Consider the following 16,241-nt stretch of genomic DNA (forward strand, 5'->3'; position numbering starts at 1 on the left):
TAAAAGTGCGGTCACATTTTATTTTGTACACATACTTACAAGCAAAAGTACATCAATATGTAGGTGGCTCAGACTCCACATACAGATAGATTAACAGGCACAATCTTTTTCTGTACATCTAAATCTTTTTTTTATTATCTACAAACTCCAATGAGTCTCCGTTTTCGAGGAGGAAAGCTGTGTTTGTGTATGATAGTCTGTCGGGAAGCAGACCTGCTCGCTCCTTTAAGAGGCCCTGATGCATGAAGTGCTGCTAAATTACATATCATTTGCTCGTCTTTTCATTGGGCTTAAATGGGGTTGTAATGAACCTTTGCCGGCTTCTCTTGATCTTTTGCTGCCGTCTGATAGTGAGAATAGTCAGTGATTGTATGTATCCGTGTTTGTGTGTGTGCGTTTTTGGGACTGGAAAAGGCCTGACATTGGCCTCTTTAGTCACAATATGAAAGCTCTGACTAATTTCACAGTTTAGTAAAATTTTACAGATTCTTAAACGATGTGGGCCCCTATCTTATGCTCAATAGAGAGTTTGTGCAAGTCTCTGTTGCAGTGTTAAAGTGTCTGATTGCCTCATATTATATAGAATACTTTTTGGTCGACACATCCACCAATAAGCGGCCCACTTGTGTCATGACAATGAACACAACCTTAGTGTAAATAGACAATTTATAAATATGTTAAATTTGGTCCAACTTATTCTTAGTTTAACTTGGTCTCAGTTTATTTATTTTTTTTATTGTTATTTTTTTGGTTACTAAATAATTTAAGCTTTCCATGTGTGTTCTGCCATAGTCTTAAAACATTTTTTGTTAATAATATTGAATGAGTGGATGTGTGTATTCAAAACAAAAATATGTTTTTATATTAAATTTAGTTTATTACAGAATAACAATAAAACAAAAAGCTGTCATCAAAACATCAACAAGCAAATTTTCTCTATATATACTTAAAGGAATGAATATATATATATATAGTGATGGTTAATATGAAAATAAATGTAATTTGGTTGTATTACATCAGGGGCCGTATTCACAAAGCATTTTATCTTACCACTAGGAGTACTCCTAAATCGCACTAAAAGATTTTAGCTAGGAGTTTTCTCTTAAAAGTTATTTACAACGCCTTTAAGACCTACTCTTAGTAAAGAAAAATGACAACTCCTAAACTAAGAGTGAGTCTTCGTTGCTATGGATGACGTCATTACTCATGCACGAGCTTGACTGAAGTGACCACCTTGATTGGCTGATGATTGTAACGCGGGAATGATTCCAAACACCTCCCCTAGGATGATGAGTGACAGGTGACAGGTCCGAGAATGCGTGCGCTACACAAGTAGTGCGAAGGACGGAAGATGATGAATAACTGAATAAATAGCCTAAATGAATAAAGAGTAAGGCAAAACAAATAGCCTAGTAGCCTAATGAAACATATGGATTGATGCAATATCTTTGCAACATTATTGAATTAATCTGTCACTATATGCCTCTGCCTACGTTTGCAAAGAGAAGAACATTTTAATTTGATTCACAATGAAACGTTACAATTAGTTTACATGCAATGAGTAGCCTAGTTTTGGTTGTTGTTGGTGGCGTTATTGCATTCCTAGTTATGCCTACAATGCAAAATTGTTCCCTCGCGATTGGAAGCTCCTGTAGCCGTCGCATACGCATTTCAAAACATCGCAACGTGAAATGCCACAAAAAGCGGTTTGTGAATAGGTCTTAGTGAGTTAGGAGTCCTCTCGACTTTTAAGCTGTCCCAGGTGCTACTTTTAGGGCTAAAATGCTTCGTGAATTACTCTTAGTCAAAAAAATTAGGAGTCCTAAAGTTACGAGTGACACACCCATTATTTTTAGGAGTTGCTCCTAAATTCGCCAGTTAGGAGCTACTTTTAGCCTTAAAATTCTTTGTGAATATGGCCCCAGATGTGTATTTTATCATATTTAACCGCAATCATGATATTTACATTTCAAGAAACTATCGTGTCTTGTGCACTTTATAACAGTGAAAAACGTGCACAAGCCACTTAGTTTAATCCTCTTCATCCCATGTGAGACATAAAGCTGCAATGTACAAGCCACACCTGGGACTAACTAAAGTGCCCCTATTATGGTTTTTCAAATATCCCCTTTCATGCAGTGTGTAATATAGCTGTTTGTGAAAGTGCAAACAACTTGACTGCTTCTCAAATCTCGAAGTTCAATGTGGGATTCACAAAACGCTTGCTCTTGAAAGATGGGTTGGGTCAGTTCTCAGTTTATTTGGACCAACGTGCGCCTCAGAATCACAACCTGTAAGTATGATTAATTATTGATGTATATATTTTCTACCGGGTGTTCAAAATGCCTTGTTTTGTGTTTATTATTGTGTACGTTTCCGGCTAACCGGCTAACTCACGTTATTACTGTCTTACCTAAATACTTCTGCAAATCAGCTGTGGGCCACTATTACCGAAAACTGTGTCTATTAATGCAGATTGTCTGTCTTTCTTAATACTTTGAGTAAAGATAAAGGATGGAGCCAGATTTGTTTTGCCAAATTTAATGTTACATTTGTCATTCACTAATAAGTTAGTGCTAGGCTAACTTATGCACTTTTTGATACAGTTAATACAGTTCCCGAATGTGCACCACAATAAATTAGAAATATACCCATCGGTTTGTTGATAGACAAACACTTATTAATGCTGATGGTGAGGAATTAGTTAAAACATCTCATAATGTATCTCAAACTGAGAGCCTTAAAATAGCATAATAGGGGCACTTTAAAATCAATAATAATGCTGGTTGAGAAACACTTCTTTAGATAATCAATTATTACAAAAGTTTTGTTCTGTTAAACTTGCATAAAAAAAGGTGTGTGATGTTCCTATGGCGGTGTGAGTTGTGAAATACTCTTCTCACAGATCCATTGAAAAGCTGAATTACATGCAATATCAAGCCACCCGGATAAAGATGGCCACCTTTGGTTACGATCCGCAGTCAGAGTACAGTTCTCTACTGTACCTCCATTAGGCTCTTTTGGAGCTCCATCTAAAGTGCCCCAGAAGCTGAAAATACAGATCAGCATTAGATGTTCAGTGCTGCTTTGTGTGTGATATGATTCTGACTAGAGATGCACCGATTACAATTTTCTAGGCCGATTCCGATTTCCGATTTTTCACTGAGTTTGACCTGCCGATACCGATTTTAGCCGATTCCGATTTAATTTTTTTCTAACCACTTTACAGCACACACAAATATTTATTTTCCATCTTTTCTTTAACCCTTTCACGCGTAAGTTTAAAATATTCTAACTGACACCCCCACCCCCAGAGTGAGTTTTTTTCGCGAACGTTCCCTTTAATGTTTCCATGGCGACGCGTCACGCGATACACCGCAGCCACAATAAAACTGTATGACAGATGTGTCGCTTTTATTTCACTTTTCCTTTTTTATTCAAAATATTCACAAACTTGCTTACCATGTCATCAACTAGCCTATCTGATATTCCGATTCTCAAATACGTGTAAGTGAGTGGTCGTTTAAAAACCTTTAATCTTGATCTATAATGAGATGGGCAGGACACACCTGTCAGTCGGATTTACAGCACGTGAATTCATCAGTTTCTCCGAAATAAATGCAAGAAAGTGGCCGGTGAACTGAGAAGAATAGAGTAAACTTTATAGTTACTTCCCCTATGTTTGTCTGATATGAATAACACACATGTCGGCAAATTATATTTGAATAGATTGTTATTGCTGCTTCCACAGACATCAGTGTGTGTTTTACAAACTCCAAATGTATTGTTTTAATCGTGCTTATGTGTATTTAAATATCTGAAACCTAAAATAAACATTATGAGGTTGAAAACACTGCTTAGTTGTGCCATAACAGCGCTGAACGCGTCCGACTCTGGCTCAGCGCCAGGCAGCCAACGCGCGAAAGCACAGTTTGAATCTGGCAGTTATGCGACGTCACTGAACATCTATGTGGCACCGCACCGTACTCTCATGGGCACAGACATACACATCTCATATATGAGACCGTACCGCTCAAAAGGTTAATCATGCGGCGCCCGAGTGCATTTGACCGGCATAAAATCGGCATATGTCAGACTGACCGGCCGGTAGCCGGTCATGGCCGATCACGTGAAAATCGGCCAATTCCGGTCATCTGCCGATCAATCGGTGCATCTCTAATTCTGACTGTAAGAATCATTTTTTAGATAATGATCAGTTCAGAGATTTCTCACCCAGAGGTCAGTGTGCTGTTATCAACCCATTTCCATGTGCCCTCCACATCACTGTCAGTCAGACCAATCCAGACTGCAGCAGAACCAGCCAAGTTCTTCACAAAATCCTGAGCAGAAGAAACATTTGCACATTTCTGTAACGCTTTAGATTACAACCCGCAAAGTACTGTGAAAGTAAAACAAATTTAAAGCGTACCATTCTGTAATTACAGTGTACCTATAAAGTACGTACGTGAAGATATAAGGGATCAATATGTAAAGTTTAGGGAATAATGGGGTAACAACCAGGAAAATTAACACATTATTTATACTGTAAAGGCATCTTTACACAGCCGAGTTAAGGCTGCTCTAAAGCGGCTCTGTGTCTGCTTAAAATTCTGTGTAAAGACACAATGGTGCATAAAAGCAGACTTAAAATATGCTTAAAATAATCAAGAAGAGGGAGACAAAACATATAGGCCTAGCTCAAAATGTCAGTCAACAAGGGACAATGAAGTAAAAGAGTCCTGTACTCACATAGTGAAGTAAACCACCAAAATAACTGAGTCGTCAATGTATGTAATGAATTGGCTTTCGATGTTTGTAATCTCTCTTGAAGAGACTGGCAGATTAACGCGCTACATTTCTTTCAGATATGATAAATGCTTATTTGGCGTCACTGTAATTGTGCATTGAAATATTATATTCCAAAAATCACAACAGTGAAATATGCTGTCCTGCCTGAAACACTAGCAGAATTGTTTCATGCTTTCTGGATCTTAAAAAAAAAAAAAAAGGAATCTTTTATTCCTGCGGCGATCTACTGTGTGTAATAATTCATAATTTCTTTGTAGTATTTGTTCCATTTGGAACAATTTTATTAAGAAATAGAAAATAATACCACAGAATTATGACAAACATTAAAGTTCGAGATATACCACGCAGAGGAAATGAATTTAAAATTTCATATTTTTATTTCATTGTTTACTATTTCATTATTTTGAAATACATTTCTATAACACTTTATTAAAACATTGTTTCCCGTGATTTTAATTTCTGTGTAAGAAAATATATACATCAATCATTAATCATACTTACAAACGCGTGCACACACACACACACACACACACACACACTTTATTCTTTCGTTCACTCACTTGTTCTGCTTTGTTGTTTATGATGATCAAATCTGCTCCTCTCTCTGTACAGTATCTTCTGCTCTCAGTCCAGTTCTTCTTCTCATTCGACATGTTGTAAAAACTGGATTTATAGCAAGTCCATTCATCTGTAAACAACCAGTTTAGCTGTTAGCTTTTTATTCCCTTTACAGTTTTTTTTTTCTATTGCTAACACACTAAAATGACATGCACAGCACAATTATTTAAACTGACACACAGAGAGCAAAACCTCCTCTCAAGTCTCCAAAAGTCTTAACACATTTTCTGCTTTACACACATTTTGCAATTCAAAATGGCACTTTTTAAATGCACTGAACACGGTTCTCTGCATAAGACACAACAATCTGACATAAAGTCACGTTTAACATTTCAAAACACTGCCATTCAAAATGACACTACATGAGCTAATTGGCCACACTCTAAAAAATAATTATGTGGCTTAGTAAATATTACAGTAATATTTAACTTTATTAACTTAATAAAATCTCTGAATATCGTTTACTTGATTGTTTGAGTTAAACATACAATAATTGACAAAAAATCCAACAGTTCATTTTATCTGAAATGTACAGTATTTGACTAACCAATTATTTATTTATAATATAGGCTACTTAATATATTTGTGAAATTTCTATCAAAATATTAAGAATTAAACTGATCTGTTTCAAGAAACGAAAATATTACTTAATTCAAATCAATATTATTAATATATTTAACACACTCTTAAAATTGAGTAAGTTTACTCAATTAAAACAATGCGGGTTTTCAAACCCCTACACACAATTAGCCCAACACTACACCAAGTAACACAACACCTCAGGGGCCGTATTCACAAAGCATTTTATCTTACCACTAGGAGTACTCCTAAATCGCACTAAAAGATTTTAGCTAGGAGTTTTCTCTTAAAAGTTATTTACAACGCCTTTAAGACCTACTCTTAGTAAAGAAAAATGACAACTCCTAAACTAAGAGTGAGTCTTCGTTGCTATGGATGACGTCATTACTCATGCACGAGCTTGACTGAAGTGACCACCTTGATTGGCTGATGATTGTAACGCGGGAATGATTCCAAACACCTCCCCTAGGATGATGAGTGACAGGTGACAGGTCCGAGAATGCGTGCGCTACACAAGTAGTGCGAAGGACGGAAGATGATGAATAACTGAATAAATAGCCTAAATGAATAAAGAGTAAGGCAAAACAAATAGCCTAGTAGCCTAATGAAACATATGGATTGATGCAATATCTTTGCAACATTATTGAATTAATCTGTCACTATATGCCTCTGCCTACGTTTGCAAAGAGAAGAACATTTTAATTTGATTCACAATGAAACGTTACAATTAGTTTACATGAAATGAGTATAGTTTTGGTTGTTGTTGGTGGCGTTATTGCAGCCCTAGTTATGCCTACAATGCAAAATTGTTCCCTCGCGATTGGAAGCTCCTGTAGCCGCCGCATACGCATTTCAAAACATTGCAACGTGAAATGCCACAAAAAGCGGTTTGTGAATAGGTCTTAGTGAGTTAGGAGTCCTCTCGACTTCTTTTAAAGGAGACATATCATGCTTTTAAATTGTTCCTTTTTACATATAAATCATACATTTGTAGTCTATATAAAGCGGAACTGCAATACTTGGGTCTGAATTCTAGTGCGGTCTCTTTAAATACAATTGAGACACTTCATACCCCGCCCCCTCTCCAGGTTGCAGAGGTTCAACTCCACCCCGTTCGGCCATTTTTGTAGTTTGATAGCAGAGATACGATTATCTAGCGGCACATAAACTTTTTATTCACAAAATGTCAACAACGGAAGACTTGTCCAGCCAGCCTTACATGTTCGAGCCAGAGTCGGAGCCGGAGCGAGATGAAAGTGAAGATGACGAACCTGTAGAACAACGTCTTCATATGGATGTATCGCACTGGTGTGTACTGTATTTACACATGAAACTTTGGTCTTCCGACCTTTTACCACCGTGTCGATTTATTTTGATTAATATGTGCGAGGGAGAGAGAGCAAGACAGCGTCTAGTTTGGAGACGGTGATGTCTTGTTTACACTTTCGCCTGGCTCTGAAGAGAGAGAGAGAGAGAGAGAGAGCGCGGGCGCGACCGGGTCTCTCTCTCTGCTCGTTCTTTCAGTTAAACATGCGCCCTTGTCACAAGCGCGGCAGTTTATCTACATTAGACGGTGTAATGAAGCGTGTGGGTTACTACATCCAACAACCGAACATTTTAACTTACCCTCTCGTAACTTCTGCATCCTTTAGCTTGGACTACAAAATTGCAACAAGAAATAAAAATGGCGGATTGCTCGAAGTATTTGGGCCGGAAGTCGATGTCCTTATTTGGCAGTTCCGCTGCAAATACTGTGACGTAATAGTTAAAAAAACGTCATAGATAACAGAAAAATCGGAACAGGTTGAAAAATATGACCAAACCAGAATATAAAGATATCAAAGATATCTAAACACTCCAAATATACAACATAATGCATTTAAGGGCTAAAAAAGTGCATTTGACATGATATGTCCCCTTTAAGCTGTCCCAGGCTTAGGTGCTACTTTTAGGGCTAAAATGCTTCGTGAATTACTCTTAGTCAAAAAAAAAATAGGAGTCCTAAAGTTACGAGTGACACGCCCATTATTTTTAGGAGTTGCTCCTAAATTCGCCAGTTAGGAGCTACTTTTAGCCTTAAAATTCTTTGTGAATACGGCCCCAGATCATTTGCAAAATGGAACACTTTTGTCAAAACTATACAATGTCTTATAAAAACCTTATTTTGTTGTCATAACATAAACACAACCATCATATGGTCTGATTCTGTTTGAATCAGTTAAACACAGGAGCTCAACCTAAAACACTTTTAGCATTTACACAGAGAAAGTGTAAAAAAAAAAAAAAATCACCAACACCACATGACACCAATTGTGCAGACTAATGAAAATATGTATTTCTTTTCATGTACTCAAGTCAGTCAATACTGAACATTTCAACAAAACATTCATAACAAAACATTTTCCAGTTTTCATAGTTTTACAGTATTGTTGAAGACAGGTGAACTTACCTGTTGCCTTTTTATAGTGCTTACTGTAAACCTGATTGGTGTGTCTACAATTAAGCACCAGTGTGTGTGCACATCTGGTGGCTGTGTTTAACCAGTTGGTTCATGGGTGTGTTCATTGGAAAGCCTTTGCTTTGAAATTGCAAGGAAATGACATCATGATAAATTTCTGTGGCAAATGCATGCAAGTGTGTTTAGTGTTTTGCAAATCACTAAGTGTAATGTTTTGCAAAAAGTGTGAAGCTGACAATGTGCTTACAGTTGTGCAAATCTATGCCATATTGTATACATGTTAAAACTGTGTAAAATATGCTGTATTGGTGTACTCATCGACAATAAAGGCCAATGTCATGTATACTGGTGGTTGTATTACTATTTTACAAAGGTTTAGAGGAAATAAAAAAAAGGTAATATTACTCATAAATAAAAACAGTTAATATTAATAATATTTACTCATTAAATGTTAAATTATTTCTACTCAATTTTATTTGTTAATGTACCAGATGCAGTTACTCAGATTTACTCAATTCATACAGTATATTTCATTGATTTCAGAGCTTTAAAATTTACTCCGTTTTTTTTAGTGTAAAAATGTTTCACCAATTTTTTTTTGTAAATAATAGTTAAACTTTTTAGAGTGCAATACATGTGCCACCTGGCCAAACACCTCAATGGTTACAGTAATTGTTAACACTTCAATCTTTTACGGTTTACTGTTTTTTGTGTCCAATATAAATATATCTGCTGTGCATATGTTTCACTGACTTGTTTGGTGAAAAATAAAATAAAAAAATGTTTCAACAGCATGTGTGTGTATCTGCAAATATTTCTGTGCATGTGAACAATCTGAAGAATTGTCTACAATTTGAACTATTTTAGTATTATGGCAAAGCATACTAAAGATGAGAGTGCTTTTCATTATGCCCAACAGTGTGTAGTTGGTTAGACAAAAATCTGGTAATATGAATGAAGTGTGTGCCATTTCGTGCAAAAGTTTGATTTTGATAATGCTATATGTAGTTTTGGTTGCAGTGCTTCATTTTGCAGGGTATATTAGGTATTTTGCAGTTTGGGTGTGTGGTTTTGTGAATTGTGTTAAGTATTTTGATAAAACCAGCCTAGTTTGCAAAATTGTGTGTTAGCAATTGGAAAAAACGGTTACACTCACCTGTCATTAACTTGTTATAACAGATAGTAAACTCATAGATTATGAACCCTGAAAGTTACTGAGAGCACAACCCAACTCTATCATGCTTTAAGAAATGATAGATGTATAGCAAATAACTACATATATATAAATACATCAATTTTACCATAACTCTGAAGATTATTTCTTAGCTGGTCTCTCTCTTCTGTGAGTTTGTTGATCTTGGTCAGTAGCTGATCTCTCTCTTCTGTGTAGTTTGTGCTCTTTGTATAGATGTGAACACACAGCACTATGACTGCAGTCAGCAGAAGAACACACAGCAGCACCAAACACACTGCAGCTGCTCTGGAGCTTCTGTTCCTCACAGAATCACTTCCTGAAAATGGCAGACATGAAGATAAATATTTCTTAATTTCTAAAGAAACTTCAGAACGTGTTTGTATTTGTACCTGTGTGTTGAGGTGATTTGTTTCTCTCTGTTTGTCTGTTCATTCCCCTCGATCCAGCAGTGTTTATATTGCCATAAACAGGCATTTGAGACATGTTTCCTTGCTTAGCCATGGGCGTATATGTTGGCAATTGTCTGTGTGCATTTGTACTGTAGTCCTCTGCTTTTGAGACTCTAATTTTAGGACATGTGGTCTATGTGTTCAAAGTACTTCACAGTACAAGAGCATGTGACATCCTGTCTGTTAATATTCATTTTCATAACAACAAAGGGCACTATTGTTAGTGTGGTTTCAAATTATACATGATTGAAAAGTCTTAATTCAACTTAAATTGATCAGAAAATGTAACTGAATTATTGGTTGCGATGCTTCTTTTAAATGTCATTCACATGCCACTGAGAACGGAACTGATCTGAAACCTGTGTAAAGTCACGTTGAGGTGCAATGATCTAGGAAGCTATAATGGTTTTGAACTTCATTAACAAAATGAGGCTGATACAGAATGACAATGTCGATGAGTATTAGTAAATCACCTCAAATTTGGTAGAAAATTAAAGTTTTATTGAAATAAAATGAAAACAAATAAAAATAAAATAAAGTGTAACAACTGAGACAAATCAGACACAAGTATTTGTTAGAGTTAACAAATACTATTTTAAACTCACTCTGGGATCTGTGGTCCCATCCCCCAGTGAGGGCAAGAAGGTCTTAGTTACCATGACCACGATCAGATAAGTTGGTTTTATGGCTGTTAAAAAATGTGGTCACATGCTCAAGACAGAGACAATGGGGAAGACAGAAACAATCTTTAATACAGACTTTGCTGCATTAATCATAGACAAACTGATCTATAAATGAACATGCATCCCAGAAACTGTGTGAATGATTTACTGTCTTGTGTACTATTATGGATATACTACGGTATGTATTTTATTATACAACCAACGGTCAATGTAACCTCACCTATACCACGTTTGGTCTCTATAAATTGGTACTTTGAAGATATGCCGATAGCTGCGCAACATATTAGTATTACAAGAATCTTTCTTAGTTTCTTCATCAGAAACCAATCCAGCTGCACATGCAAATGAGCACGCTTAAAACAAAGATTCATAAATCAACCACAGAGGAATTTTCCCGCTTGGAAATTCCACCCTTCTCATTGGTCAAGCAAACCCGGAGAGGTGGGGCCTTTCTCAGGCTTTATTAGAGACAAATTCACAGTGACCCTTCTCTCTCTTCTTCTGGCTCTCTACTGGTGCTTCTTCGGGTTGATGTCTGTGGGGACCCCCCCACTGGGGCCCAAAGGCCCTGGCAGGCCATGACCACCGCCTGCTATGCCTTCACTCTCCCAAAGGAGTCAGACTGTCTTTTCTTCAATCCAATTCAGAAGAAAACTGCAACCTTACCATCACTGAATGGGCAACGATCAACTCTTGGCCTTCTCGGTACGTTCAGGGTGCCGTGCTGTCCTGTGTGGCCTCAGCAGGCCTCGACTCACAACCAGCCATGTGCTCATCCAGGAGAGAGAGGACTCTCTCTCTCAACCACAACAGAATCAAGGACAACCTCAGGAGTTTGACACAACGTCTTCTTTCAATGCAGAAGAAGTCCATCGCAACTCCCACCATTTGCTCTGCGTGTCCTGTTAAAGTTGTCAATCTGCACTCCAGCCATGAGAACAGAGTCGAACTAACCATGCAAGTTCATCATATCTTCTTTATCCAATGGAGAAGAAAACGATTGCAACTTTAACATTTGACACTCACCGAACCATCAACATCCTTTTCAACAACTTCAAGAATTGTGTCCACTGCACAGACCATGCAAGTATTAATTTAATGAGGTGCTCTGAAAATTATAAGCTGATGGTTCTTTTCATAGTTAAATAGATCTTTTCCATAGTTCCATTTCCTGCTTCCGGTTCCATTCTTTCACTCACCATTTTTCCTATGCATGTATGTATGTATGTATGTTTGTTTAGTTTAGTTATGTTTGTGATTTAGTTTATAAAACTTGTGCACAATATGTATTTGGTTCTGATTCTCTGCTTGCAACAAAGTTTATTTTACGATCTTGAACTTGTTACATGCTCTAAGCGCTGTACATGCTAAGAAATAATAATTTTTCTGTGGCCATGAAAGTTACGCTTTTCTTAGAATAAATAAATAATCAAGAGTTCGTTGGACGAACTGATTCATTGATTGTAATATTAATTTAGCTACATCAAGTTAATCCAATTAACTGACCCAAATATTCATAATTAATCATAACAAGTTATGAGTTATTATTAATATTTCCCCCTGGTGCTTCACACTAGCTCCGCGCCAGTGGACATGCACCGTAAAACACATAGCAGAATCGTTGTCATTTAGAAATGAGATCGCATGGGTGTTTGAATTGAGATCGCGATCTTTTAATGATTAATTGTGCAGCTAAAATATCTTAATTTCAATGTTTTTGACATCAATTACTGCATTATATTCATGTCGTGCAACGTTGTCAACATAAGTTTCTTAAGCTCCCCAAAAATGCACATGCGCACTTTGTCAGAGTGGAATAAATATGTGACTAAAGTGTTTATATGCCTTTTTCGATCAAAGATGGCTCAGTTGTGGTTGTTGGCATGCCTTCGCTCCTGTCCTGTGCTATCTTTCCTGTATTTGTGTGTGTTATTCGTGTGTGTGTGTGCTTAATGTATCATGCTCAAAAATACTTTTTAGTAACAGTTTTTAGCTGTTAATTTTGCTATATCTTAAAGTTGGTGACCATTTTACTGAAGAGTTGAGAAAAAATGGAGGGAACAAGACGTTGTGTCAAATTATTGGGCTCTTGGGGTCCCTAAACACCTCTGACATATTCAGAAAAGGCCAAAGAGAATTCGCGGATATGCCAGCCACTCTCCCAGACATAATGCCCTGTACACATTGTGTGATTTTGGGCTGTCCCAGACGAAAGACGTTGTTACAGTCTTGCGACAAAATAGCCTGCGATTTTAACATGATCATCTCACAGTGTGTTTGCTGCTACGACCTACATCCACTGACTAACCAAAAAAACAACATGAATTGGCGTATTATTGATCAACGCGACATGGTGCTAATGAAAACTACTTACCTCAAGCTCTATTTGCAAAAATGGCATGCCAAATTAGACTCTTTTCCCTAGCAATGACAGCTTCCATATTTCGCTTTCTTCCCTTTTTTTTCCACCGCACATAAAAAAAAACACAATTGCCAAAGTGCGATTCATCTTGCTCTATTTGTTTATTGATCCACGATCCAGTGGGCCAGTATTTGTTTGGAGATAGCCTTCCCCTTCTGCTTACCTTCAAAGCAGACAAAGAGCTGCTCAGATCACCTAAAGCTGATCGCCTAAGGCTCGCACAGGGCACAACAGATATAGGGCTGGGTCTCCCTCATTAGGAGATCAAGTTAGAACGATCAAGGAGAACGCTTGCAAGTTCACCACTTGATCCCTGAAATGAGTAGTGGGAACTTTTGGATTGTAGGTCCCCAACCCTCTTGATGGAGGTGAGTGCAGTCAGGAGGCCCTCTTAATGGAGAAGGCACTGAGCTCAACTGACTGTAAGGGCTCAAATGGATTGCTCTACAGGGCCTGTAAGACCAAGGAGAGATCCCAAGAGGGAATGAGGCAGGGTCTCAAAATACCTTTTTGATTGTATCTATCACTGCTGGTGATAGCCCTTTGAATTCCTCATGTCCCATACAGGGACCAGACATGGAGTTTCCAGAAGTCTTGGCACGGTTTCCAGATTAAGCCCTGCCTCTGAGAAAGAAGGTCCTTCCTCTGGGGGAGGAGACAGGGAGGAGCCGATGGCATCAGCGTGAGACCAAGTCTGGTTGGGCCTGTGTGATGCAACCATTAGGATTTGTTCTTCTTCCACCCTGATCTTGTATAGTGTCTGTGCGATGAGGCTCACTGGATGAAATGTGTACTTGCGCAGACCCTGGTGACAGCTGTGTGCCAGTGTCTTCGTGCTGAGGGGGCCTCGGTCAGGGAATACCAAGGAGGACAGTGGGAAGATTCCTGGGAAGCAAACAGGTCTTACTGTGCTTCTCCAAATCGACTCCATATCAGCTGGACCACCTGGGAATGGAGTCTCCACTCTCTGCGGAGCATAACCTGTCGCAAGAGCGAGTTCACTGTGCGATTGGGGTTGCCTGGGATGTTAGTGGCTTGCAGCAACTTGAGTCTCTTCTAACTCCAGAGGAGGATATGGCGGTCAAGATGTGACATGCAAAGACCAACTCGTGGGGATTCACCTGGCAGAAGCATTGTAACCCCCAGATCGCCCTCAGTGCTCGTTGCCGAGGCCTTGTACCCGGAGGTAGAAGGACCAGGATGGGAAAAGGCTGGCGTGACTCTCTGCCTTTTGAAAAAATACATGGGTTGCAACCACAACGTTCGCATGGCCATGCTTTTGCAGTGAGAGCATACACCACCTGCAGATCCTGTCTTAGTGTGAGCACAGCCCAGACATTAAAGACAGTGATCGTGTCCATCTGAGGGAGAGAGAAATCGACCACACCAAGGACACAGATGGAAAGGCATCTTTAAAAAGACACAATCTGCCGTGTAGCTCTTTTAGAGGAATTTGGCCCACCTGTAAGGAAATTGGCTTTTCTGGACCACTTCTGAAGCACCCTGGGGAACTCCCTGCGCTTATCTGTGCATACACCGAGAGATAGACCTCTGAAATGTGCTCAGGATACAGCAGCATGTCCGTAGAGGTGAATGGAAATTTACATCTGTTTTTCTAAAGAGACGCAGTGCTTTCGGCTCCAAAGAACAAAGCTAAATGAGTGGAGCACACCAATCTCCTTTTTTACCCATATGTACGGGGGAGTGGATGGGATGCAAATTCCACTTGTCAATTCTCTTTTTTGAATATGTCAGAGCTGTTTGGGGCTCCCAAGTGCGACCCCAAGTGTCGGTAATTCGATATAATATAGTGACCGACAGATAGGGAACGGGAGTTAAGTAATCAAATTACTTTTTTAAGTAATGAGTAAAGTAACATTACTTTTATATTTACAACAAAATTTCTGAGTTGCTTTTTCAAACAAGTAACACAAGTTACTTTGTTTTCCCATTTATTGACTGACACCTCTCCTGTCCCCATGTTGAGAAAAATTGAGAGTGAGTTGCTGCGGTGTTGTGTGCACTGTGTAAACAAGATGGTTAGCACTTTTCACAATACATATTGTTTTAAAGCAGCTTCACAGAAAATGCATGTGTACACATTATACTTTAGAGTGATCTGTTATCAGAGGTGACTGTGTCCAAGTAATGTATTTCAGAAATGTACATACAAGTCAGCTAACAATGTATTAATTTATGGCATAAACAATAGGCTCATTGAAGTAATTATAACAAGATGTGAGCATAATGATGTTCAGATAACACTTTCTTCTCCTGCATCCTATTCTTCTGCAATTCAGAATGGCAACACAGCTAAAAGGTTTGTTTGAGCTGCGCGATCTTCTGTACCGGTGTAAATTTGCATTTCCTCAGACTGAGGCTTATAGAAATGGCCTTTTTTTATAGAAAGTTTTTGCCCAGGTTTATATTTCCCAGCCCAGGTGAGAAAAGGTAATGCAAAAGTATTGTAATGCATTACTTTCTAAAAATAAATAAATAATAATAATCGAAATTAATCGCATCGAAAATAAAAGTTTGTGTTTACATAATATATGTGTGTCCTGTGTATAATTATTTTGTATATATAAATACATACATATGCATGTATATATTTAAGAAAATGTGTTATTTATATATAAAATATTTATATTTATATATAATATAAATTATATGCAAATATTTCTTAAATATATATAGGCCTATACATGCATATGTGTGTATTTATATATACAAAATAATTAGGCACAGTACACACATTTTGGATGCGATTAATTGCGATTAATTGTTCCACAGCACTAAAAAAAGTCACATAATTAGTTACTTTTTTAGGAAGTAACACAATATTGTAATGCATTATTTTTAAAAGTAACTTTCCCCAACACTTCTCAGTAAATATGTATTGACTAGGCTTTCTAATCAGTCAATATTTGGTTATTTTTAACCAAACCAACATTTTAATTTGATAACATTTGATAACTGTGCTCATTTGGCCATAAAAAATTTAATAATTTGTATCATTCTATTATTA

At 37.8% G+C, this 16,241-nt stretch overlaps 2 protein-coding genes across 10 annotated transcripts in view; one reads left to right on the top strand and one right to left on the bottom strand.

Annotated features, from left to right (window-relative positions):
* The window catches only part of cadm2a (cell adhesion molecule 2a), a 434,133-nt gene that overhangs the window by 42,880 nt on the left and 375,012 nt on the right, over positions 1-16,241 (top strand). The gene's annotated exons all lie outside the window — the stretch shown is intronic.
* On the bottom strand, positions 922-10,195 carry LOC311285365 (C-type lectin domain family 10 member A-like). Its single transcript, XM_084400993.1, has 5 exons — positions 10,049-10,195; positions 9,766-9,975; positions 5,370-5,497; positions 4,234-4,340; positions 922-3,049 (listed from the first exon to the last, which is right to left on the bottom strand). Exons 1-5 carry the CDS (start codon positions 10,158-10,160, stop codon positions 2,869-2,871), a joined length of 738 nt encoding a protein of 245 aa, XP_084257119.1. The 5' UTR covers positions 10,161-10,195; the 3' UTR covers positions 922-2,868.

Source organism: Rutilus rutilus, assembly GCF_951802725.1.
Source record: "Rutilus rutilus genome assembly, chromosome: 25".
In the NCBI taxonomy this organism is placed as follows: domain Eukaryota; kingdom Metazoa; phylum Chordata; class Actinopteri; order Cypriniformes; family Leuciscidae; genus Rutilus; species Rutilus rutilus.